Source organism: Heptranchias perlo, chromosome 2, assembly GCF_035084215.1.
Source record: "Heptranchias perlo isolate sHepPer1 chromosome 2, sHepPer1.hap1, whole genome shotgun sequence".
Classification (NCBI taxonomy): Eukaryota; Metazoa; Chordata; class Chondrichthyes; order Hexanchiformes; family Hexanchidae; genus Heptranchias; species Heptranchias perlo.
In genome coordinates, this window is record NC_090326.1 from 20,062,213 (window position 1) to 20,089,045 (window position 26,833).

Below are 26,833 nucleotides of genomic sequence, written 5' to 3' on the forward strand. Positions count from 1 at the left end.
ATCGACCCCAAAGAGTGGGGAAAACAGCTTTTTAAAAAAAAAGTAAAAGTAAATGTCAAAAAACAATTTAATATGAATATAAACCACCAAATCAAATTACATCTATTATTTTCAATATTTTTTTTGGAATGAAAATTTACATCCAGAGGGGGAGAAAATGGACTGACAATAATAACATGAAACAATAAAAGTGATGATCCTGTACAGCTAAGACTGAGTCAGGAACAGTTGAAAAGAGAAAACTCCAAGAATTGTGGTAAATATAATTCACAAAATTATGGGGCAAGAGAGTTTCAAGCATTACGCATTTAATTGCTTTCTCATATCTTATCATTTTCCATCTCTATTGTTGTAGATATACACTACGTATTTGTATGGTGCAACACTAAAATAAACATGGGAGAGCCAAAATTCCTTTGAGAGAAACAGGCGTAAATTGGGCAGGAAATCATAATTACAAATGCAAATGAATAAAATAGATAATTTGCACCCTAACCATGCCAGGCACGAGGGTCACCTGTGTTTCTTTGGTATCCAGCATTCCTTAAGTGGGTGGGCTTTAAATTTTAAAAGATCGTTTTCCCAAAAGTAATTGCTCTCAATCAATCACAGACTAATCTAACGCTGTAGGGAAACCAGAATATATAAAGTGGGGGCATGTTAAAAAGGTTCTTGAATGTTAGTCCAGGATCATAGGCCCACTTATGCTGCGGCAAGACGCCATAGTGGAATCCCTCTACCGATGTGAGGCAGGCACCCCATTGGTGCCATGCCCATTGGTTCCTGCCCAAAATATTTAAATAGCAGGGTCGGGGTGCAGGCAAGGTAAAGGTGACAGTTCCACGCAGCCCAAAATCCACTCCGTTACACTCCAAAGGAATTTCTAGCCTAGATTCAAAATCATGTTACTAGTGACCTAGTGTAATAGCAACATTACTTCCAAGGGACTGAAGTAATTCAGTCAATAACTTTACTGAAAAAGCCCAAGTCTCTGCTTTGTACTTAAACAAATTTCTCCCGTAAAGTTTTTGGCAAGAACTCTCCAGATTACAGATTAACCCATTCACCTCAGGCTCTGGCCTTGGAACTGTGGGACTACATTCCTGGCACTGGGTCTCACTTGCTCAGAACGCAGATTGGAGAAATTGGTTCGGAAATCATCGTGCCCGATTCGCGCCACTCCCAATTTTCTAGCTATTAAAATCAACAGCAAAAAGTTGCCGGAGCTGCAAATCGTGCATGCTGACCTATGCACCCAATCCTCCCATCTGCATTCCGAGCGAGCGAAACTCTCAGCCTTGCAATTTTTGGACTTATGTTTGTGTTACAAAGAATACCAATGCAATTAGAAATTCAGCCTTTATAGGTTCCTCTTATTAGGTCTAACAATACCAACGAGAAGTCTAGATCTAAATGAAAATGCGCTTACCATTATCGTAGAGTTCTTCTGATTCTTGTTTAAGTCTCTTTTCAGTGTCATCCAATCCGTCCGTGAAGAATAGTATCACCTGTAAAGAGATTGTAATTAAAGAGACTGCCATTGTTGCTAATTTACATTTAAAATTACCAGACTGCAAAGGGAACAGAGAAAAAAATAAGTTTTCATCTCCATTAGCTGTAATAATATTAAAGTAACTGCAGGTGCTTGACAACATTGCTAACTTCGATGTTAGGAAGCATGGCCTCATGATCCTTTTGAGTGTATGCATGCAAGTGCCTAAATAAACAAGATGAATGTTAGGTGTGCAGGGAATTCTTGCTTAATGCCATATGAATTTGCAATTGGAAAGTACTGAAAGTGGGATTTTTTGTCATTATTTACCCCAAAATGTCCTTCCAAATGTGCTCACTCAGACTGTGACAAGGTTCCATGGCACTTTCTGATACCTTGGCCAAGTGGCTATCCTTCCTATGTGAGACTAAATCAAGGGTGTCCAAACTTTCTTGCATTGGTGACTCACTTAGTAGCATACCATGTTATATATTCTTGGAATTGGGAATGGAGTTTCCCTACTTGGTACAAGTCCACAAATTTTGTGTGTATGAATGCTCATGTATATTCAGGATGAAGCGGGAATATTCAGCGTTTACTTCAGTTTTGGAGCTTTTGCATCCCCAGGATGCAGTGGTGGGAGGGGATGAGACAGTAGAGATTTGTTTTTATCCTATACAAATAAGTAGTAGCAGTAATGGACCCTTTCAGTCCTGTGGTTCTTGAGACTCCCCCACCCCATCTTTTTGAAGCAACATATCTAGCAGGTCTTGGTACAAAAAAAGTTCTGAGCTCTTAGCTATTAAGTGACTTCATCTGCTTAGAACAAGAAGTGACCAAAGGAATGATTTATTTCACACTAAAACAACAAAGAATTGACATTTTAGGGTTGAACTTAAAAAGCAGTAAAGCTGCTGCATTCCAACAAATTCAAGCGCAGATGGTCGAATTTAGTTTTCTTCTTTTTCTCATCAACCCTGCAAAAATTTTTTTAATTAGCTCTGCATTGATTGTTGTTTCTGTTCTTTCCTCCTCTCCCTCAAAACATATTGGGCTCGATTTTAGCAGGCCTGCGGGTTCCCAGCGGGTGGTCCTCCGGGAGCGTGGAAAACGCGGACGGCTAATTGCGTGCGTCCCCCGCGCGATCGCGGGATAATTGACCTGATTAAGCCCTGCTTCCGGGTTCTCCGCTCCCCAGCTGCGTGCCGGCCGGCTGCGCATGCGCAGTAGCGTCGACGCGATGTAGGAGCTCCACTTAAAGGGGCAGTCTCCCAAAGCCCCTCCTGCTGCAATCATTAGGCTGGTGATGATGGCTCAGCCAAGGGGAAAGGCTGCGCCACGTTTTTCAGACCTTGCGCTGCAGCTGATGCTGGAGGGCGTGAGGAGGAGGAGGGACACGCTCTTCCCTGCGGATGGACGCAAGTGCCCTGCCGCCGCCACCAGGAAGGCATGGACAGAGGTGGCGGCGGCGGTCAGCAGCAGGGCGAACACCCCAAGGACATGGGAGCAGTGCCGCAAGCGCTTCAATGACCTCACTAGGTCTGGCAAGGTGAGTACACCAACACACCCTCCCACAGCCCGTCCCCACCATCATGCCAAACAGATCACAACCCCTCCTGCAGAGCCACCACAGCGCTCCCGCAGCAATCCTCACTCACTCACCATCCTCGCCGTGCCCGCAAGTACCCACCGTCCCTGTCCCCACCCGAACACTACCACACACCCCAATCCCTATGCAATGGGATGGGCATGTGGCACACGCATCCTCCCATCCATCTGCCCCACGCTCAACCCACCCACACCGATGCTCGATGCGTCTCAAAATGCAACACGCACCCACTCACACATCTGTGTTTTGCCTTGACAGGAGAAGAGGAGCAAGAACAATCGGGAAAGGGCACGCACCGGAGGTGGCCCGCCGCAAGTGGTAGAGCTCACCGACGCAGAGGTGGAGGCGCTCGACCTTGCCCGCCCGCTGTCGGTGGCTGATGGCGAGTCTGTCGATGCAGAAACGGCCGGTAAGGGAAAGCTGACACTCAACACCCATGATCGCGAATGACCGTATCATCACCTGCCATCAGGCGCACCGTAAAGTTGGTGTACATGCCTCAAAGTGCCCTCTGTTCTCTTGCAGGGCCGTCTGCGAGCGAACCGATTGAGGAGGGCGATTCCTCAGAGGACATGGCGGTCTCTGAGGGTGCATCGTCACATCTTAGCCAACCATCCACCAGCGCAGAGACACACACCTCGGTGGGTCCCCCTTGCCAACTAGTTGGGGTAGCACTTGGTGATTCACCGCGCACGAGTGAGCATGAGCAGACCCTGGTGGCAGGGGCAGCCGCGGAGGGTCCGCGTCGGTGGGAGCACTCATCTCCAGGCTCTGCTCAGCCGGACCCAGATGCTGAACCCAGGGGGCCACCAGTGAAAAGGAGAGTCGTCGAGGGGCACCAGCTAATTGCTGAGGTACTGGGAGAGGTGCCGCGCACATTGTCCACAATAGCGCAGGCGATGGAGGAGTCCAACTCCTGCATGCGGGCATTGGTGGCGCAGGCACAGGAGGGTACCGGCGACACAGTGTCGCGGGTAGGTGCGGGAATGTCTGCGGTGGAGGACAGGCTGGCCTCCCTCGAGCGTCACGCACAGCTCCACATCGAGTCCGTGCAGGCCCTGACAACGGCTGTACGGATTCAGGGTGAGCAACATTCCGCCGCCATAAACAGGCTGACGGATACACTAGGGGTGGCCTTGCAAGGCCTCACACATGCCATCCAAACTGCCGTCCAGCAGGGTGGAAGGGGTGATGTGGGCCGAGGCCACGAGAGGGATGATGGTGACCGGGGGCATGGAAGCGGGGACGCTTCTCAAGGCGCCCCCACGTCCCACCCGTTGCCCACCTCTCAACCAGTACCCGCAATGGTGCCTCCTCTCCAGGTGGCCGAGTCTGCCCCTGCCCCGGTGCAGGAGGAGCAGTCTGTGGAGGTGCCCTCACGGGCACCGAAACCCAGGGGCCGTCCACCCAAAGCATCTACCCGGTCAAGGCGAGAACAGGAGCAACCTGCCACTACCTCTGCTGGAGCCACAGGGGTAGCACCACGTAGGGGTACCCGCAAAAGAAATCCGAAGGCGTTATAAGCACAAAGGGAATGCACCAGGGTGTCTATTAATTTGTACACTTTTTTTTTATATTATGTCACATTGTACATATTAAATACTATATTCTCACCACTCCTGCCACCTCTCGTCCATTCTCCCGCGGCCTGTGCAATAGGTGCGTTCCGTGCAGGCCATCATGACGGCGACCACCTGCTGCCGCCCATTGGGCACACTGCTGTGGGTGCAGGAATACTGGCAACAGTCTTCAGTGGAGGGGGCTGGTATGGCCCCTCGCATGTGCAGGTGAGGAGATGCGAGCGCCTCGCACTGTCTGACTCTAGGAGAACCGTTGACGTATGAGTGCCTCCCTGGCCCGGCGAGCATCCCGGTGAGTCGTGGTTCGGCGCATGGGTCGTCCACTATCCTCTGGCGCGTCCTCCTCCTCCGCCTCCTCCTCCTCCTCCTCCTCATCGCCGTCCTCAATGTGGGTGGCGGGTGTGGATGGGGCCTCCTCCAGCGGCACCCCTCTCTGTTGGGCCATGTTGTGCAGGGCACAGCAGACAACTATGATTCGTCCCACTCTGAATGGTGTGTATTGCAGCGCTCCCCCAGAACGATCAAGGCACCTGAAGCGCATCTTGAGCAGCCCTATGGTCTGCTCAATTGTAAACCTGGTAGCAGTGTGGCTGTCATTGTACTGACGCTCCGGCTCGGTGATGGGGTTCCTCAGAGGCGTCATGAGCCACGTGTGTAGGGGATACCCCTTGTCGCCGAGGAGCCAGCCGTTGCCGGCGTTGGGTGCCTGGAGGATGGGCGAGACGGTGGACTCCCTGAGGACGAAGGCATCGTGGCAGCTGCCGGGGTATCTGGCGCACACGTGTAGGAATCTCTGGCGGTGGTCACAGATGAGCTGGGCGTTCATGGAGTGATACCCCTTCCTGTTGATGAACAGCCCTGGCTCATGCGGAGGTGCCTGTATTGCGATGTGGGTGCAGTCGATTACACCATGTACCCGTGGGAAGCCAGCCATGGCATGGAATCCAACCACCCTCTCCATCTGGCTGCGCTCGTCCATGGCGAAGTTGATGTAGTGGGAGGCCCTGCGGAACAACCCATCGGTGACCTGCCTTATGCACTTGTGTGCAGACGACTGACAGACCCCGGTGATGTCCCCGGTGGCACCCTGGAAGGAACCGGATGCGAAGAAGTTGAGGGCAGTGGTGACTTTGACGGCGACAGGTAAGAAGATGCTGCTTGGTCCATCAGGGAGCAGCTCGTCGTTAAGGAGGCTGCAGATGTCGGCGACTACCTGGCGATTGACTCTGAGCCTCCGTGTGCACTGCTCCTCGGAGAGGGCCATGAAGCTGAGCCTCGGTCTGTACACCCTGTGCGGAGGGTAGTGCCTCCTGCGACGCATCTCTCTCTGCGGTTGCCCTCCCTCCTGCTGTGCAGGTGGGTGTGCCACAGCACCGTGTTGGGGGGATCCACGTCTCCGAGGCGGACGGCGTGGACCGCGAGGCTGCTGGGGCTGGTCATGCTGTTCGTCCTCCGAGGATGTCAACGCACCACCCATCTGGCAGGTCTTGGTGTGAGGGGTTGTGCAGGGTAGGTAGGTGGTTTCTCGCTCTAGGGCTGCGGTTTCACGTCGGTCTGTCCTCTGGCTTGGCGGGGGGTGGTGGAGGGCAGGGGTTGCCCAACATGACGCGGTGGCCTCCTGCGTGGGTGAGGGCTCTCCCACCCGCTGTGGAGTGCACCTTGGCAGCTGCCACAGGCTGCTGGCTGGAACACGATCGGTTGAGGGAAGACTGTTTCCCCCAGTGTGTGAAACTCACTGCCTTGAACCTAAAATCCCACACTTCCTGTTTTGACAGCTGCTTCAGCTCATTTAATGACCTCAACAAGCAAGGTAAGTATACTCAAGTGGAACCCCGCTGGCTTTAATTGCCTGCGGGATTCCCACCAGCAGGGCTTGCGCACGCAGCCCCGCACGTCAGCGTGGCACCCGGAAGTGGGCGGGATCTCGGCGCGATCCGGTCACGTGACCGGATATCGGGATTTTCGGGGCCCCCCCCGCTGGAAACCCGACGCGAAAATCGAGCCCATTATCTCAAGGTTAAAATTGTGATTCTGAAATCTCCCTCTCTATTCTTCTCTCGCTCTCTCGTTACCTTCTCCCCAAATCCATAATGACCACTGCAGCACACTTGCTTCTTTAAATACGTGCAGATTGTAGGAACATGAATAGGCCATTCAGCACCTTGAACCTATTCCACTATTCAATTAGATCATTGTTGATCTGTATCTTAACTCCATCTTCTCGCCTTAGTTCCATAACCCCTAACAAAAATCTATCAATCTCAGTTTTGAAATTTTCAATTGACCCCTAGCCTCAACAGCTTTTTGGGGGAGAGTTTTCCAGATTTCCACTGTCCTTTTTGTGAAGAAGTGCTTTCTGACATCACCCCTCAACAGCCTACCTCCAATTTTAAGTTCATGCCCTCTTGTTCTAAACTTCCCCAAGAGAGGAAATAGTTTCTCTCTATCCACCCTATCAACTCCTATGATCATCATAAACATCTAAATTAGATCACCCTTCATCTTCTATTCAAGGGAATACAAGCTTAGTCCATGCAACCTGTCCACATAATTTAACCCTTTTAGCCCTGGTATCATTCTGCTGAATTGTGCTGCATCTCCTCCAAGGCTGATCTAACCCCCTGAGGTGCGGTGTCCACAATTGAATACGGTACTCTAAATAGGGTCTAACCAGAATTCTGTACAGCTGTAACATAACTTCCACCCCTTTGTATTCCAGCCCTCGTGAGATAAAGACCAACATTCCATTAGCCTTTTTAATTATTTTTGTACCTGTCCACTAGCTTTTAGTGATTTCAGTACTTGGATCCCTAAATCTCTCTGCTCATCCACAGTTCCTAGCTTCTTGACATTTAGAAAATACTCTGATCTATCTTTCTTAGGTCCAAAGTGGATGATCTCACACTTTCCCACATTGAACTCCATCTGCTACAGTTTTGTCCACTCATTTAATCTATCAATGTCCCTTTGCAACTTTCTGCTCCTATCTATACTATTTACTGTGCCACCTAACTTAGTGTCGGCAGCAAACTTAGATATACGACTCTCTATTCCTTCACCCAAGTCATTTATAAATATAGTGAAAAGCTGAGGCCCCAGTACAAATCACTGGGGGACACCACTAGTCACATCCTGCCAATATGAATATATATCCATTAGCCCTACTCTCTATCTCCTACCTCCCAACCAAGTCCCTATCCAAGTCAATAGGTTGCCTCCAATTTAATGCGCTCTTATTATCGTTAACAGTCTCTTATGTGGAACCTTGTCGAATGCCTTCTGGAAGTCCATATAAATAACATCCATAGACACTCCCTTATCTATCGCATTAGTTACCTCCTCCAAAAATTCAACTAAGTTCGTTATACACGATTTACCCTTTACAAATCCATGCTGGCTCTCTCTGATCAGCTCATAATGGTCAAAATGCTCAGTCACTCTGATCCTAATAACAGTTCTAGTAACTTCTCCACAACTGACATCATACTAATAGGCCTATAATTTCATAGTTTTATCTCTCTTATCCTTCTTAAATAATGGAGTGACATTGGCAGTTTTTCAATCCATGGGGTCAATTCCTGAATCGAGAGAGTTTTGGAACATCATGACCAACACAATAATTTCTTCACCCACTTGTTTTAACACCCTGGGGTAGAAACCATCGGGTCCTGGAGATTTGTCTATCTTTAATCTCATTAGTTTCTCCATCATCATTTTTTTTTACTAATATTGAATCTAGTTAGTTCCTCCCCTTGAATTATTTTTAGTTTTCCTTGTACCTTTGGTACTTTATCCTCATCCTCTACTGTGAAGACCGATAAAAAGTAACTATTTAGTAAGTCTGCCATTTCCTGATTTCCATCTGATTGACAACCTTTCCATGGCAAAGGGAGAAACACAAAGAGCAAGCACAAGAAAGAATGTGTCCGAGGAGATGCAAGAAGTCATCTCACAAGTAAGTCACATGGATTCATGGGCCGAATAGACAGGATTTGCAAGATACCTATGACCCGTGGGCCATAGTTTGGATACCTAAGAGTACGAGTGTTGGCAAGCTTGATAAACCATAGATGGCATCACAGCCAAATCTGTTCCTGCTCTCATTTGTCATCCACAATATATGAACTTTCCTGCAGGGATGAATGGATAACAATCAACAGTGGCAACCTTAGGCCAATTTTTCCCCTAACTAGCTCTGGGGTGCTCAGGCTAATCACAGTGCCCCGACCACCACGCAGCTGAGATCAGTTAAGTCAACACAGACATTACATCGAAGCTTGGCCCCCCCGGTCTGCACAACTGAGCAGTATACAGTAGATTTGAAAACTGAGTCACTCAGGGAAGCCATCTAAAAGTAGCTTTATTGCTACATCCTGTACAAATTCCCAGATCATAACCAATACATGAAAGCCCAAATCATTACAGTGTGTTCAAACAGCCAAAGGTGACTCATCCATTCCTTTTAAAAACAATTCATATTTTTGAAAGATTTATGATTAAAAGTGTTGCATATGTGGTTAAAAAGATCCTTACCTTTGCAGTTGCAGTTGATGCACTGAATTTGCCAAGAAATGATTTCAAATTTTCTGCATTCATATCAATTCTGGCATCTGCTTCAGTTGCTAGCAGTTTATCTAAAATTGCCGGGTTGTATTCTTCAAATTCGGTTTCAAAGATAGAACGGCCTGTGTTGCTTTTTACATGAAAGCCCACTCTGATATTTAGCTGTGAAGCAGTTGCACAGCTGATGTTATGTATGGAAGCGATTTTCTGTAATATTTGACCAAGCTTTGCTCGTAGTTTTTGCTGATTAGTAAATATGTTCTGTATTCCAGTCCATCTTGGCAAATCAAACCCCACAGCAACGTCTATCGTACATGCTGGATCCTCTATAATGTGAACAATTCAAAGTCAGATTTTATAAATACATTTGGTACAGTAAATCATATTTTTTTCCAAAGTAATAACTTTCTTTTCAAACAAACATTTTTTTGAAAAGTAAAAGAATCATATACGATAATAAGAAATGAGAGAATCCTATCTAACCCACAAAATTTGTGCTTTCCAACAAACCAGTTGAAAATTGCATTCCCATGGACTCTTCCTGACTTATGTAATATATAGAGAGGTGAATAGGTCAAATTCCAAAAATTGTCTTCCTAATACTCAAAGGTAATCAATCAAAAACTCCTGACCATCAGTCTAAGATTACCATCTACGTAGCTGATATTTCTGTGGTCCCAACACTGAGTTCTGGTGCTCTGCACAGTATAAAGAACATACGATAAGATGAGCCCTGCAATACATCATATTTTATTTTATTATGTCCATTATATCAACCACAGTGGCTGTTTTTTTTAGTGTGTTGAATGATTCTACATGTGCTCTTCATGTATATCAATTGGCACTAAGATTTCATGTATTTTCAAAATAACTGCAAAAGGAAAGCAAATAGAAAAAGTGAAAATAATGTTTGAACAGCTATTAAAAATTTGAAAATTGTGTTCTAAGAGCTTCAAAATATGAGAGACGAAATAAGCAACGTTGACAGAGCTCTGGGAATCCCACGGGATACATAAGGTTACAGGAAATGCTGAGGCATTTGCAGAGCGATATGAGATGTCCACAGAATGCTGAAATTCAGGAAACACATTTGTGCCATACTGGTACTGTGTGAGAAACAAAGACAAATTTGGGAATTTTTTAAAAATCCAACAAATAAGATTAATGTTCCACAACTTCAGCTATACCTTAACTGAGTGGCCATGTGACCCTAACCACAGAGGGTCTGCAAGTTCTTTGATTTTGAAGCGAATCACAGCCAAGCCTGATCCTGTCTTCAGTCAAAGTCAACAAATGGGGGTAAATTTTAACTTCCAGCCGGGAAGGGAGCAGGGAGGCAAGATTTCCGAGTGCGAAACCTGGAAGGTAAGTAGGCGGGTTGACAGGCTGGCTGTCGGGCAGGAAGGTGTGCTGCAGCAGACCGCAGCCGGGGATCTGAGGGATGGAGGGAGAGAGAAGATCCGGGGGTGGGGGGGGGGGCGGGCAAGAGATCAGGGGGCTGAGGAAGAGATCGGGGAGCCGGGAAGAAGATCGGAGGTCGGGTGAAGAATCGGAGGTAGTTGGGGGTCCACCATCGGAGGGGACACCATCTGTGGGGAGGTCGGGTTCCTGTCGGCCAGGTGAGCTTGTTGGGCCTGGATGAAGTACTATTGCTCCTCCGGACCCACAAGCAGTGCGATAAAGGCACTCACCTCGTGGCCCTCTCCGGCCCTTCCTGCCTGCTTTCACCTGATGTGAATGGGAAGCAATGGGAAACCCAAACAGGTAAGGTTAAATTTATTTTATTATTCCAATACACAAAACATTAAGTACCTCAACTATCTCAATGAGGTACATTGCCCTTTTAAGTATTGGCCCGCCGGCTCTAAGTGGGGGCGGGACTTCCTGGTGTCTGCCTTCCACACGCCAACAAACCTGCCTGGGCTAAACCCAGAAGTAGGCGTGTTGGAGCCAGGACGCAGTCCCACTCTGAAAACGGAAGATTTTTACTCCCCATCCACCCCCAACCCACCCGTTCATGGGGGTTAAAATTTACCCCATGCACTTTCCAACAAGATAGCTATCAAAAGCATGAAACCCTGACTGATTTTCCCCTCCCTAGGCCAGGGATGCTAACGCTAATTGTAGTGTCTTTATTACTGCCACAGGTGAGGCCAGCTATCTCAACACACACCAAGGATGGAATACAGGCGTTTCTTAGTCTATATGGCTCAGTACTCCATTAGGCAGTGTAGATTTAAACTGAGCCTTTGGGAGCAGGCCATTATTTCCAATGCACAGAACTGGTTTCAAAATATTGTTATAAAATCCTGAAAAATGCTATTTTAAAAAATAAAACTTAGATTGCTTCCTGGTCTTTGAGGACTCTACTAGATCAGGAATAATTAAAGTAAGTTCCCATGTTAAATCATTACAGGAAACCTTTAAAAATTAACAGGACACAGTGAGTTGTTGGAGTGACTGGGTGTCAACATGCCACTGTGGCAGGACCCAGGGTTACATCCCCAAGCAGAGAATTCCCAATTTCAGTGGCACTGTACCATTTTGGGCAGGAACCATACAGGAGCTGAGCACTTCTCACAGGAAGGGACAGTCATGTGGGCCACTCACAACATTGATAGAGGTCTGGTTGCAGGTCGCCTCTTCAGTTGTGGATGGTGGGTAGCACAGGGTGACCAATATGGGAAAAAGGGAAGAAACATTTTTTGCTGCACTGTTCCCACTGGGCAGTTCCATTGATTATGGCAAACATTTAGTTATAGCCAAGCAACACATCATTCAGTCAACCTATATAGATCGGATAGTAAATTATTATAAAAGGAAGTAACATTAATAACAATGAAAATTAAAGACATGAATATCAGATTTTGAACTTTTGAACACACATTTAATAAGGAGTCATTTGCTTTTCTAATTTAAAACAGAAAAGCTTAGATTATCTGATTGGGGCACATCTCTTACAGAGCCCCACAATTATTTATTGGAGGTGCGCTCACCAGCCTCTGCCAGATAACACCCTCTAAAATCGGAAGCTAGCTGCAGTGTGAAGAGGCAGGCAGCCCTCAAGCTGCCAGTAAAATGGTAAAACTCTTTTTAAAATTTTGGATTTTTTCCTGGGATCTGTTCAAGGCAGCACTCTGTGAGCGCCACCAAGATCCTGGCTATCAGATCCTTTTTAAAGTCCTGCATCTAATGACTCAAATGCTTGGATATACGTTAAAGGACATATTTATCTCTTTTGCGTGTCTCTAATATTCACTCACCCACATATGGACGGGACATTCACCACTGACAGGGCCAGCCCCTGGGAAATGGGGGGAAAAGGTGCATAGAGGCTTCCTGTGCCTCAATCTGCCAAAACAAAAAACTGGAGACAAAAAAATCTAGGCCAATATATGGCTAGATTCATGATTTACTTCAACAGTTGTCAGAGACTGGGGTCATGGTATAGAGAGCCAAGCACAATCTTTTAGAATGCTGTGTCATTGATAAAAGGTCACTTACCTTTCGGAGGAGGAGGAAGAGGAATACAAATGTTACGAACGATTCTTCTTTTAATTTTACTTAAATGTTTAAAATCTTGAATAAAATATTTTCTCTCTGCTGCTCCAGTGATTTGCAGAAGCTCATTAGTGTTTGCTTGTTGAATGCCCAGTGCGAATACATGGATGTGTTGTTTCCTCAAAGCAGCAGCTGCTGCAACTACACTGTCCGAAGATTGTCCAGCTGTAATCACCAGAAGGTACTGGGGCACCTTTTCTTTTTTTCGACTTCCCGCTGATGGATGAAAGAAGCTGCTCACGAATTTTAGTGCTGCTCCAGTGGCGGTTTCTCCATGCAGCTGGTTGATTTTATCAATTCTGTTTCTTAGCGTATTGTGTGAATCAGACTCGTTCAGGTAGATTTCAGGTATTTGCTTTGTGCCATACTGGGCTACAGCGAACTGGAACTGACTTTGACCAACATCAAACAAGTTGATAAACTCTTTCAAGAAACTCTTCATCATCTTGAAGTCATCGTTTTTTATTATTTCTGATCCATCCATAAGGAAAACAGTGTCTGCTTTTTCAACTTCACATTCTGCACAAAATAAATAGGATCACAAAGCAGTTAGAACAAGGCAAGATGATGTGGTCAGAAAGAAAACTTGCAAATACACAGCAAGACCATTTGCATCTGTAGAGGGAAAATGCAGATTAATGTTTCTGGTGTAGAACTTTCGTCAAAACTGGAAACTAGGAGATAGGAAACCCTTCCTTGAATTGAACTAAACAAAGCCATGGGAGAACAACAATAGTTAAGTCTGTTGACTCCTATCACAAAGAAAAAGTAAATGCATATTATTATTTTTTTTAAATTGTAAAGAGGAGAGAATGTGCTGGGTGATATACAAAGATCACCTCAGTTAGGGAATGAAAAAGCTTTAGGAAGACAAAAAGAAAATGAAGACGTTTAGTCAGGTAGTAAAAAGGCAGTAGAAAGACAATGGCCCTGATTTTCAAAGGAAATTGTGGATGCATTGGGGGCGGGGGGGGGGGGTGCGAAAATCGGGGAAATCCCGAGCGGGTGAGGAAGCCGACTCCAACCCGCCAACACCCAGGTTCCCCACAGATGCATCTGTGTGCGTGCGCCTCACGAACGTGCAATTAAAGCCGGTGGGATGATAGTCAAAGAACCAATTGGACCTCATTGAGGTACTTAAGGTACTTTATTTCTGACATAGTAGATAGTTAAAACGATTCTAAACTTACCTGGGCGGTTTTCTTACGGCTTCCGATTCATGCCTGGTGAAACCAGGCGTGAGGGCCGGATCAGGCAAAAATAAACAAAATAAATTAAATAAAAAACGATTGCACAAAGTTAAAAAACAAAGTAAACCTACCTTTCCACCCTGTTCCGATGTCTCCCTCTCCAATGTCCCCTTCTCCCTCTGATATCTCCCTCTCCGATGTCCCTCTCAGCCCCCGATGTCTCTCTCCGTGTCCCCCTCCCCCAGAAGTCTCCCTCTCCGATGTCCCCCTCCTCCCAATATCCTTCTCTGATCTCCCGTTCCCCCCCACCCCGATGTCCCCCTCTCCCATCTCCCCCTCTTCGCCCCCACCGATGTCCCCTTCTCCCCCCCCAATCTTCCCCTCTCCCCCCACCCCGATCTTCAGCGCCCTCCAATCTCTGTTCCAGTGCCGGATGACATCTCTCTCTCTCTTTCTCTCCCCCCACCCCCCTGTCCCCCTCCTGTCGGCAGCCAGCCTGTCAATCAGGCTGGCTGCCGGGCGCTAAACCCGGAAACAACTTTAATCACCATTAATTAGATTGCAATCGCATCGGAAAAGGTAAGTTTTTTTTAAATTCGGGTTTGCCATGCGCACCTTCACCACCCCCCCACCGCTGCCAACCCACCACCATTTCAAAATTGAGCCCAAGGAGATGACTCCAAGATGGAAGGAAAGAATCATAGAGTAGAATCGTTACAGCACAGAAAGGCCATTCGGCCAGTCGAGCCCGTGCTGGCTCTTTGTAATGTCAATCAAGATAGTCCCATTCCCCCGCCTTTTCCCTGTAGCCCTGCAAATGTTTTCCCTTCAAGTATTTATCCAATTCCTTTTTGAAAGCCACAAATGAATCTGCCTCCACCACCCATTCAGGCAGTGCATTCCAGATCATAACTACTCGCTTTTGGCTCTTTTGCCAATCATCTTAAATCTATGTCCTCTGGTTCTCGACCCTTCTGCCAATGGGGATAGTTTCTCTTTATTTACTTTATCTAAACCAATCATGATTTTGAACACTTCCATCAAATTTCCTCTCAACCTTCTCTGTTCTAAGGAGAACAACCCCAGCTTCTCCAGTCTACCCACGTAACTAAAGTCCCTCATCCCTGGAACCATTCTAGTAAATCTTTTCTGCACTCTCTCTCAGGCCTTCACATCCTTCCTAAAGTGTGGTGCCCAAAATTGGACACAATACTCCAGCTGTGGCCGAGTAGGTGTTTTATAAAGATTTAGCATAACTTCCATGCTTTTGTACTCTATGCCTCTTCATAAAGCTTGGGATCCCGTATGCTTTTATAACCGCTTTCTCAACCTGTCCTGCCGCCTTCAAAGATTTTGCACATACACCCCCATGTCTCTCTGTTCCTGCATCCCCTTTAGAATTGTACCATTTAGTTTATATTGCCTCTCCTCATTCTTCCTGCCAAAATGTATCACTTCGCATTTCTCTGCATTAAATTTCATCTGCCACATGTCTGCCCATTCCACCAGCCTGTCCATGTCCTCCTGAAGTCTATTACTATCCTCCTCACTGTTTACTACATTTCCAAGTTTTGTGTCATTTGCAAATTTTGAAATTAAGCAGTGGTCCTAGTACTGACCCCTGGGAAACACCACCGTATATCTTCCTCCAGTCGGAAAAACAACCATTCACCATTACTCTCTGTTTCCTGTCACTTAGCCAATTTCGTATCCATGTTGCCACTGTCCCTTTTATTCCACTGGCTTCAATTTTGCTGACAAGCCTATTATGTGGCACTTTATCAAATGCCATTTGAAAGTCCATATACAAAACATCAAATGCATTGCCCTTATCAACCCTCTGTGACCTCATCAAAAAACTCAATCAAGTTAGTTAAACACGATTTGCCTTTAACAAATCCGTGCTGGCTTTCCTTAATTAATCCATACTTGTCAAAGTGACTATTAATTTTGTCCCAGATTATAATTTCTAATAGCTTCCCCACCACTGAGGTTAAACTGACAGGCCTGTAGTTGCCAAGTTTACTCTGACACCCTTTTTTGAACAAGGGTGGAACATTTGCAATTTTCCAGCCCTCTGGCACCACCTCCGTATCTAAGGATGATTGGAAGATTATGGCCAGCACCTCTGCAATTTTCACCCTTACTTCCCTCAGCAACCTAGGATGCATCCCATCCAGCCCAGGTGACTTATCTACTTTAAGTACAGCTAGCCTTTCTAGTACCTCCTCTATCAATTTTTACCCCATCCAGGATCTCAAGTATCTCTCCTTTCACTGTGACTTTGGCAGCATCTTCTTCCTTGGTAAAGACAGATGCAAAGTACTCATTTAATACCTCAGCCATGCCCTCTGCCTCTATGCCTCTATTCATAAAGCTTGGGATGCGTAGATCTCCTTTTTGGTCCCTAATCGGCCCCACCCCTCCTCTTACTACCAGTTTACTATTTATATGCCTATAGAAGACTTTTGGATTCCCTTTTATGTTAGATGCCAGTCTATTCTCATACTCTCTCTTTGCCCCTCTTATTTCCTTTTTCACTTCTCCTCTGTACTTTCTATATTCAGCCTGGTTCTCACTTGTATTATCAACCTGACATCTGTTAGTATAGTTATATTGGGAAAAAGAGGGTGGTCAGGAGCAGTGTTGGCCCCTTAAAAACTGAAAGTGGGGATATTGTCATTGACAATGGGGAAATGGCGGACATGTTGAATAATTACTTTGCGTCAGTATTTACAGTAGAGCAAGAGGATAGCATGCCGGAAATCCCAAGAAAACTAATATTGAATCGGGGACAGGGACTCAATAAAATTAACATAAGTAAAACAACAGTAATGAAGAAAATAATAGCACTAAAGGGTGACAAATCCCCAGGACCAGATGGTTTCCATCCCAGGGTTTTAAAGGAAGTAGGTGAGCACATTGCAGATGCCCTAACTATAATCTTTCAAAGTTCTCTAGATTCAGGAACTGTCCCTCTAGATTGGAAAATTGCACGTGTCACTCTGCTTTTTAAGATAGGAGAGAGAGGGAAACCAGGAAATTATTGACCAGTTAGCCTAACATCCGTTGTGGGGAAAATGCTGGAGACTATAATTAAGGATAGGGTGACTGAACACCTTGAGAATTTTCAGTTAATCAGAGAGAGCCAGCATGGATTTGTGAAAGGTAGGTCGTACCTGACAAACCTGATTGAATTTTTTGAAGAGGTGACTAAAGTAGTGGACAGGGGAATGTCAATGGATGTTATTTATATGGACTTCCAGAAGGCATTTGATAAAGTCCCACATAAGAGACTGTTAGCTAAGATAGAAGCCCATGGAATCTAGGGAAAAGTACGGACTTGGTTAGGAAGTTGGCTGAGTGAGAGGCGACAGAGAGTAAGGATAATGGGCAGGTACTCACATTGGCAGGATGTGACTAGTGGAGTCCCGCAGGGATCTGTCTTGGGGCCTCAATTATTCACAATATTTATTAACGACTTGGATGAAGGCATAGAAAGTCATATCTAAGTTTGCCAATGACACAAAGATTGGTGGCATTGTAAGCAGTGTAGATGAAAACATAAAATTACAAAGGGATATTGATAGATTAGGTGAATGGGCAAAACTGTGGCAAATGGAATTCAATGTAGACAAATGTGAGGTCATCCACTTTGGATCAAAAAAGGATAGAACAGGGTACTTTCTAAATGGTAAAAAGTTAAAAACAGTGGATGTCCAAAGGGACTTAGGGATTCAGATACATTGATCATTGAAGTGTCATGAACAGGTGCAGAAAATAATCAAGAAGGCTAATGGAATGCTGGCCTTTATATCTAGAGGACTAGAGTACAAGGGGGCAGAAGTTATGCTGCAGCTATACAAAACCCTGGTTAGACCGCACCTGGAGTACTGTGAGCAGTTCTGGGCACCACAACTTCGGAAGGACATATTGGCCTTGGAGAGAGTGCAGCGTAGGTTTACTAGAATGATACGAGATTACTTCAATGAGATGAGAGATTACTTCAATACGATGAGAGATTACTTCAATGATCTACGTACCTGAACCCCTAAGTCCCTTTGGACATCCACTCTTTTTAACTTTTTATCATTTAGAAAGTACCCTGTTCTATCCTTTTTTGATCCAAAGTGGATGACCTCACATTACAAATTGGGGTTGTATTCTCTAGAGTTTAGAAGGTTAAGAAGTGATCTGATCGAAGTTTATAAGATATTAAGAGGAACAGATAGGGTGGATAGAGAGAAACTATTTCCGCTGGTTGGGGATTCTAGGAGTAGGGGGCACAGTCTAAAAATTAGAGCCAGATCTTTCAGGAGTGAGATTAGAAAACATTTCTACCCACAATGGGTGGTAGAAATTTGGAACTCTCTTCCGCAAACAGCAATTGATGCTAGCTCAATTGTTAAATTTAAATCTGAGATAGATAGCTTTTTGGCAACCAAAGGTATTAAAGGATATGGGCCAAAGGCAGGTATATGGAGTTAGATCACAGACCAGCCATGATCTTATCAAATGGCAGAGAAGGCTCGAGGGGCTGAATGGCTTACTCCTGATCCTATGTTCCTATGTTCCTACCCCCTTTTTCTGCTTCATCTTACTATCTATCTCTTTTGTCATCCAGGGAGCTCTGCTCAGGCTTTAGTTGCCCTACATTTCCCCCTCGTGGGAATGTACCTAGACTGTACCCGAACCATCTCCTCTTTAAAGGCCACCCATTGGAAGTGGAAAATTAATGGAAGAGACGGGAGAGAAAATCAAGGAGACACCTAAAGCTTGAAGTTGCTACATTTCATGCTCAGACTAGAGAGCTGCAGAGTGCCAAGAGACATGAGGTATCATTCTTGAAATTTGCATCAAATTTGGTTGCAATAATGTGTCTGAGGCGAAAGAAGAGAAATTGGAGCTAGAATGATATGAGGTTGGTTGAATATAAATGATTGTCATTGGCTTTGGCTAAAAAATACAGCCTACTTTGATGTATGTCACTCTTAAGCATGTACACATCTCTATATGCTTCAATGAGCTCTCAATCTGTACCAGTCATTCCCAACTTCTCCCCAGTGTTGGCAGCTCTGGGTTAATAGTATGTATACCAAGGATAAGTGCAAAACATGGGGGTTCAATTTCCATGGGGGTTCTGCTGCTCATTCACCATATCGCCACTTACCTCATTTTTCCAAGGCTCTTCTGCCAAAGTTACAGCAGATGAACAGGTGAATTCCGGCGGAAATTCACCCCCATCGTTTCTACCCAGTTTATAATCTCTTAAGCCCCTCTCACTCAGTTTGGTGCAATAGCTGTTTTTTTTTTAAGTAACCTAGATGAACGCCTATAGTGCTGAACGCCACTGAAGCCAAAAAGAGAAAGAAAATTAGGTAAATCAATATGTAGTGATTAGACAACGCCAAGCTTAGATTTTAGAAACCTGTGCATTGTAGGAAGAGGAGATGACTGAGGGAGATATGGAGTTACAGTTAAGAAGATCTGAAAAAGTTTGGTTCAGTGTATGAGACAATGCAATGTGTTTTAATTTCAACACAATGCGGATGTAAAGAAGAATGTGTGATATGGTGCATTTGGAGTTTGGGAGGAATACGAAGGGAAAGTTCAGAGGAATAATGTGGGTCAGAGATCACGGCGGGGGAGGTCGTCCAAGATAGCGGGGTGGAGGGGGGTCATCCGAGATCTCGGGGGGGGGGTAGGGAGGGTCGTCCGAAATCACGGGGGGGGGTTGTCCGAGATTGCGGGGAGAGCGGAGAGGGTCGTCCGAGATTGCGGGGGAGACGGGGTGTTGCTGCTGGTAGGCTTGTTGGGCCTGGGGGAAGCATTCTTGCTCCTCCGGGCCCACAAGCAGTGCTATAAAGGCAGCTTCGAGCCTTCTCACCTCCTTTCACGTGTAGTGAAGCAGAAGGTCCTGGAATCCTGGCCCCCAGATGTTAAAAACAAAAAAGCTGTAAAAACAGAGGCCTGCAGCCTCCTTGAAAGCTTTCAGTTACCGACACACCTCCTAAGAGCGGGTTAGTCGCCCACCCCTCGTCCCACCTCCATTAAAACCTGAAATCGGCAGGATGGAGGCGGTTTGGGGGTGGGTTTTAGACTTTAAAAGTTATTTTACTGCCCCCCTGCCCCCAACCCACCCGTTTTTCGGAGTTAAAATTTAGGCCTAGAAATCAGGATGGTGAATTCTTTGTCTTGCAATAAGATCTGCCTTGATATTTAACAGCAAAGGTATTAAGCATTTCAATCAGCAGATAAGACAATTGTAGCCAACAGAAATGCAGCCATAGATTGGTGTATATATTATGTTACCGTTTACATAGCTGTAGAGTAACAGCTGGAGGCAGCTGAAGAATGTTAAATGTAAATCTAGCCTGTCAGGATATGTTTTGGTGTAAAAAAATAGAAAAAGTCACACACGGGTCGAAACAATTCTATTAAAATTCTTCAAAATGTTATAAACATATAGGGCGCTAAATTGGGCTGTGTAGCGTCCGTTGTTTCAGCGCTACACGGCCTCTCTGACATCCAAGATGGCGTCTTGGATGTGCACGCACGTTTCCAGTGTGACATGCGCCAGACGCCATCTTGGTATAGGAGTTACTGCAGGCGCAGATAACGAACGCTGGAATCATGTAACGTAGGGAGAAAATGGCTTCAATCAGTGTGCAACGCTGATTTAGAGTGATAGACACCATTTTGGGACTCAACGCTCAACTCAACGCACAGTCTTAACCCCGACCATCTGAACGTGTCTTAGAGTGCCTGAAGGACCCCTCACCGGCGCTATTTAAAGGGGCCATGCAGGATTTACAGGTTAGTGGCTGGATTATTACTTCTGGCTGCAGAAACATTTGTTACTGTTTTTGGAGGTCTCCTAGACTTGAACATTAGGACTAGGGGACATAGCCAAACACTTACAGCCAGGACGTGCAGGAGTGAAGTTAGAAAATGCTTCTACACGCAAAGGGTGGGAGACGTTTGGAACATTTTTCTGCAGATGGCAATTGATGCTTGTGAAAGTTAAATCTGAGATTGATAGATTTCTGCGAACCAAGGGTATTAAGAGATATGGGGCTAAGGCGGGTATATGGAGTTAGGTTACAGGTCCATCATGATCTCATTGAATGGCGGAATAGGCTCGATGGGCTAAATGCCACTGCCACCTCTTGATATGCGCCACCTGCTCCTTCAAGGAAGCGGAACATGTGTCTGGGTGATGTGCCTGTCATGGTTGAATAGCTGCCAGTGTGTGTGGCCTGTGAGTTGTGGGTGGGCGGCTTAGAACAGTGGTAATGTGTAAGGGTGAGAGGAAGCATCTAGTTGGAAGAGTTGAGTACTGATGGAAAGAGTTTGTTGGTATGTGGGTGATGGGGGTGTAGTGTGTGGAGCAGTTAGTAAGAGACGCCACTTGATAGTTGACCTCACTCCCCTTGATCACTCATGTCAAAGCATTGAACTTCTTCCTGCACTGCATCCATGTTCATGATGTTGTGCGCCTGGCATTGACTTTGTCCCCCGCTGTCTCCCACTGCCTTTTGGATATATGTCTGGAGGGCCTCTTGCCCCCCTCCCCCCACTCCCCCCTCCCTGGCGGATATAGGATGTCCCTCCTTCTGTCCACCTCTTGCACCAAGGTCTCTAGTGCATCAGCAGAGAACCTTGGTGTATGCACTCTCGCAGGCCTGGTATTAACTCAGATTGGCAGATTGGTGAAGTCTGGCGTGCAGATTGGAGGATGCAGGATTTAGTAGTGCGCAACCTTTATTCAATGTTTTAACATACCTTATCAGTGTGTAAACATAAGGATGGGACCTGCATCTGTATTTAACGTGTGCGATGTCTGATATCTGTTCAGACTCTGTGCAGAAAATAGACTGTTATTTTCAGCAAATAAGAGTAACCAGCTACCTTTAAGAGATTTCTAAGATACATCCTCCCTTTAAGAGATTGACCTTCCCCCTGGTGGTGGAAAGTGCGAATTGCATTGATTCCACGTGCAAGGCCTGGAATGGAAGGCTGATTGCAGATAAGTCCTGGGGTGGGCTGAAACTTGCATTCTGCCTGTGCAGGAACCATTGGGCGTGGGGTAATAGCACATCACACTACCTACGCCCAAAAACGGCCCCCATCCAATATTTTTTTTCCCCCATAGTGTAAAACATAAATCATGACAACTAGAACACTGGAAAAAATTGCACCATGTACATTTTGCTCAATTTAAAGTAACATTTACACAATTTAGTTCTTTAAATCTTAGTTCTGCATTTTGCCTTGGTTACCCAATTTTTCGGATGATTCGACTTGCAGTTTATGTAATGGATTTGATAGTTTACAGAAGTTACAAATATTATGTAGCACTACACTATGCTATGTGAAATAAATGTCGGCATTTGTAAGACTTTGAAAATATCCAAGAGGTATTTCAAATGGAGTTTTGGAAATAGGCATTGACTGCATCAATTAACCCTGGAAATGGTATTTACTAAATGAGTCAGCTATTTAAAGCTGCTTTCATATTGCATTTAGTGGAGTGCTGGGGTCATTACCTCCTGACATGTGGGACTCATGCAGCCACTAGCAACCCCAGAATAAACTTGTCATATTTTCTAAGGCTGCTACTAGGAAAATCAATGGGTCTGCAGGCTGGCCTTAGTGAAGATGGTGACCCCATCATCACACTGAGCAAAATATGAAAACAGTTTAAGAATTCAAAAGAAACAGGTCTTGATGAAAGTATGTCACAAAGTATTCCAACTCCAAAAGTTCTCATTGAGACAATTACAAAATCATTGCTATCGGAGCTAGCACACTAGGAAGAAGAGGCTGAAGCTTCAGGTGGTCTATCCACGTAGCTCTTGATAAACAGTTCACAGCAAAGCTTGTGGCATAATTTACAATGCAGTCTGGGTTCTAATGCCCCAGTCATTTTGATTTCTGTGATTAGAAGCTAGTCTCTCTCTTTTCCTCTTTCTCCTGTTTTCTTTCTAGTTTCACAGGTAGTAAAGCAACCTAGAATTGCTAGTGATTATAAAAGGTATGTGAGCAGGTTTTCTCCTGCTGCAGATTTCGTGTGACCCATGTGCGAAGTGCGCCTGCTGGATGCCTGATAGTCACAGTGGGAAGCCCGGTCCATTTTGAGAGCCGGGCCTCATTAGCATTCGGCCAGCAGGCTGCTGGTAGAAAATGAGTGCCCCGAGCAGCCCAGACGAGAACACTTATTCCGGCGTGCCACACGCTCTGCCCAATACTGCCCTAAAATCGCAAACAGGGTTCCATGTACGTCATATCACCACCATTTGCATATTAAAATAGCCGACTGCCTGACTCAGACTGGCACTTGGCCGCCCACCATTGGGCCCAGGGGAAAACTGCAGCAGCCCCATTGACGGCGAGAATGGGATATTGTGTCATTCTTCATCATTTCTGGGTCACTACCAACCCATTTCCGCCAGGTGGGAGGCCTCAAAATCTCCCCCATGCCATGTTATCTGACCAGACTTTATAGCATAATCAAAAATGCAAATAAATCCATGAATCTACGTAGGAACAGGGGTAGGCTATTCACCCCTCAAACCTGTTCCACAATTCAATCAGATCATGGCTGATCTGTACCTTAACTCCATTCACCAGTCTTTGCTCCATTTCCACTCAGCTCCAAACCTCCTTACAGTCTTGATCCAAACATGGGAAAAGAGTTGAATTCCAGAGGTGAGGTGAGAGTGACTGCCCTCGACATCAAGGCAGCATTTGACCGAGTGTGGCACCAAGGAGCCCATTGAAGTCAATGGGAATCAGGGGGAAAACTCTCCAGTGGCTGGAGTCATACCTAGCACAAAGGAAGATGGTAGTGGTTGTTGGAGGCCAATCATCTCAGCCCCAGGACATTGCTGCAAGAGCTCCTCAGGGCAATGTCCTAGGCCCAACCATCTTCAGCTGCTTCATCAATGACCTACCCTCCATCATAAGGTCAGAAATGGGGATGTTCGCTGATGACTGCACAGTGTTCAGTTCCATTCGCAACCCCTCAGATAATGAAGCAGTCCGTGCCCGCATGCAGCAAGACCTGGACAACATCCAGGCTTGAGCTGATAAATGGCAAGTAACATTCATGCCAGACAAGTGCCAGGCAATGACCATCTCCAACAAGAGAGGGTCTAACCACCTCCCCTAGACATTCAACAGCATTACCATCGCCGAATCCCCCACCATCAACATCCTGGGGGTCACCACTGTCCAGAAAATTAACTGGACCAGCCATATAAATACTGTGGCTACAAGAGCAGGTCAGAGGCTGGGTATTCTGCAGCGAGTGACTCACCTCCTGACTCCCCAAAGCCTTTCCACCATCTACAAGGTACAAGTCAGGAGTGTGATGGAATACTCTCCACTTGCATGGATGAGTGCAGCTCTGACAGCACTCAAGAAGCTCGACACCATCCAGGACAAAGCAGCCCGCTTGATTGGTACCCCATCCATCACCCTAAACATTCATTCCCTTCACCACAGGCGCACCGTGGCTGCAGTGTGCACCATCCACAGGATGCACTGCAGCAACTCGCCAAGACTTCTTCGACAGCACCTCCCAAACCCACAACCTCTACCACCTAGAAGGACAAGGGCAGCAGGCACATGGGAACAACACCACCTGCACGTTCCCCTCCAAGTCACACACCATCCCGACTTGGAAATATATCACCGGGTCAAAATCCTGGAACTCCCTACCTAACAGCACTATGGGAGAACCTTCACCACATGGACTGCAGCGGTTCAAGAAGGCGGCTCACCACCACCTTCTCAAGGGCAATTAGGGATGGGCAATAAATGCTGGCCTCGCCAGCAAAACCCACATCCCATGAACGAATAAAAAAACACCCTTGATATCCTTACCCAACAAAAACTTATCAATCTCAGCCTTGAAAATTTAAATTGTCCCAGCATCCACAGCCTTTTAGGGGAGCCAGATCCAGATTTCCACCACCCTGTGTGTGAAAAACTGCTTCTTGATTCCATTCCTAAATGGCCTAGCTCGAATTTCAAGATTGTGTTCCCTGGTTATGGATCTCCCCATCACAAAAGATATTGGCTTTGATTTTAAGTTGGGGTGGGATCGGTGTGTACGGGGATCCAGGGCGAGCAATAAATTTGCATGCCGAGGCCCGGAGAGATTCTAACTCCCGGGCCTCATTTAAATAATCAGGCCTCGATTCTGGCATGGGGCCCATGGGATCACTTCCCAGCCATCTGGGAAGTGATGAGGGAGGGGGGCCCAGATCCGGGGGGGGGGGGGGGGGGGGGGGGGAGGTGTGGGAGAAGCACAGGGCAAGGGAGGCCCACGGCTTCCTTATAGGGTCCTGTAGGCATTCCTGCTCCTCCTGGCCAACAACAAAACTTAAGAAAAACATTTTAAACTTACTTTGCTGGGCCTCTTCTGGCCCTCGATCTAGCATTTGGCAGGTTTGATCTGGCAGGGAAGGCACCACTGCTTCCCCGCTCAGACCTTGGGTTGAAATCGTAGATCGGGACCCTGTTGACATCTTTGGAGCCTGACCTGCATATTTAAAGAGGACCCCACCGAATCAGAGCAGGTGTCCTTGCTCCCTGCAATTTAAAATTGCAGTCGGACCGATCGGGGCAGGAAAGGAATGGGTAAGTATCCCACTCCATTTTGACTGCCCCCTGCCTGGTTTCCGCCATAATTTCTTGTATCTACCCTATCGAATCCCTTCATAATTTTAAACACCTCACTTAGATCATCAGGCAACCTTCTAAATTCAAGAGAATACAAGGCAAGTTTATGCAACCTGTTGCCCTCATTTAACCTTTTAAACCCCAATATATTCTCGTGAATCTGCACTGTACCCCCTCAAAGGCCAATATATCCTTCCTAAGGTTTAGTGCCTAAATCTGAATGCAGTACTCCTGATAGAGTCTGACCAAGGCTCTATACAACTGAAGTCCTCCCAATCTGTACTCCAGCCCCCTTTGGTTACTTTTTGTATTAAGCACTAACTTTTTGTGATTTGTGTACACGGACATTGAACTGTCTTTGCTCCTCCACAGTTCCTAGTCTCTCACCATTAAGAAAATATTCTGATTTGTCATTCTTGGAGCCAGAGTACTTGACCTCACAATTCACCACATTGAACTCCATCTGCCAAAGTTTTGCCCAATCCCTTAATCTGACTATGTCCCTTTGTAACTTCCTGTTCCCATTGACACAAATTACTGTTCCTCCCAACTTACTGTCATCTGCAAACTTGGATGATTTTGATTGTCACTGGCAGCAGGCGAGATTTTGGAAAATCTACCCCATTGTGCATAATAATGGATGTAGCAATTGTGACTCCATTTCTACCTCACCTTAGAAATACAACTCTCTATCTCTTCATTTAAGTCATTCATATATTTGGTGAAAAGCAGAGGCACCAATACAGATCCCTGGGAAATGCACTTGTCACATCCCGGCAATCAAAGTACATTTCTTTTATCCCAACTCTCTGTCTCCTACCCTGCTATCAATTACCAAGCCATGTCACAAGGTTACCTCCAATTCCATGCACTTTTATTTTTGCTAATATTCTCTCATGCCTTCTCTAAGTCCATATAGACAATATCCAACTCCCCTGTCCACCAAGTTAATGAACTCCTCAAAAAAATCAAACAGATTGTCAGACATGACCTACCCTTCACCAGTCTATGCTGACTCTCTTTGATTGGCTCATACTTGTTCAAGTACTCAATCATTCTGTCACTGATGATAGATTCCAGTAACTTCCCAACTACTGATGTTAAACTGACAGGGCTGTAGTCTCCTTTTTAAATAATGGAGTGACAT

General features: G+C 46.0%; 1 protein-coding gene across 1 annotated transcript in view; it reads right to left on the minus strand.

The window, feature by feature from the left end:
* The window catches only part of LOC137335661 (collagen alpha-6(VI) chain-like), a 199,558-nt gene that overhangs the window by 148,075 nt on the left and 24,650 nt on the right, over positions 1-26,833 (minus strand). Inside the window, exons 8-10 of the mRNA XM_068000953.1 lie at positions 12,749-13,324; positions 9,215-9,570; positions 1,430-1,508 (exon numbers count right to left, since the gene is read on the minus strand). Of these exons, the coding sequence (XP_067857054.1) occupies positions 1,430-1,508; positions 9,215-9,570; positions 12,749-13,324 (1,011 nt within the window). The remainder of the gene's footprint in view (positions 1-1,429; positions 1,509-9,214; positions 9,571-12,748; positions 13,325-26,833) is intronic.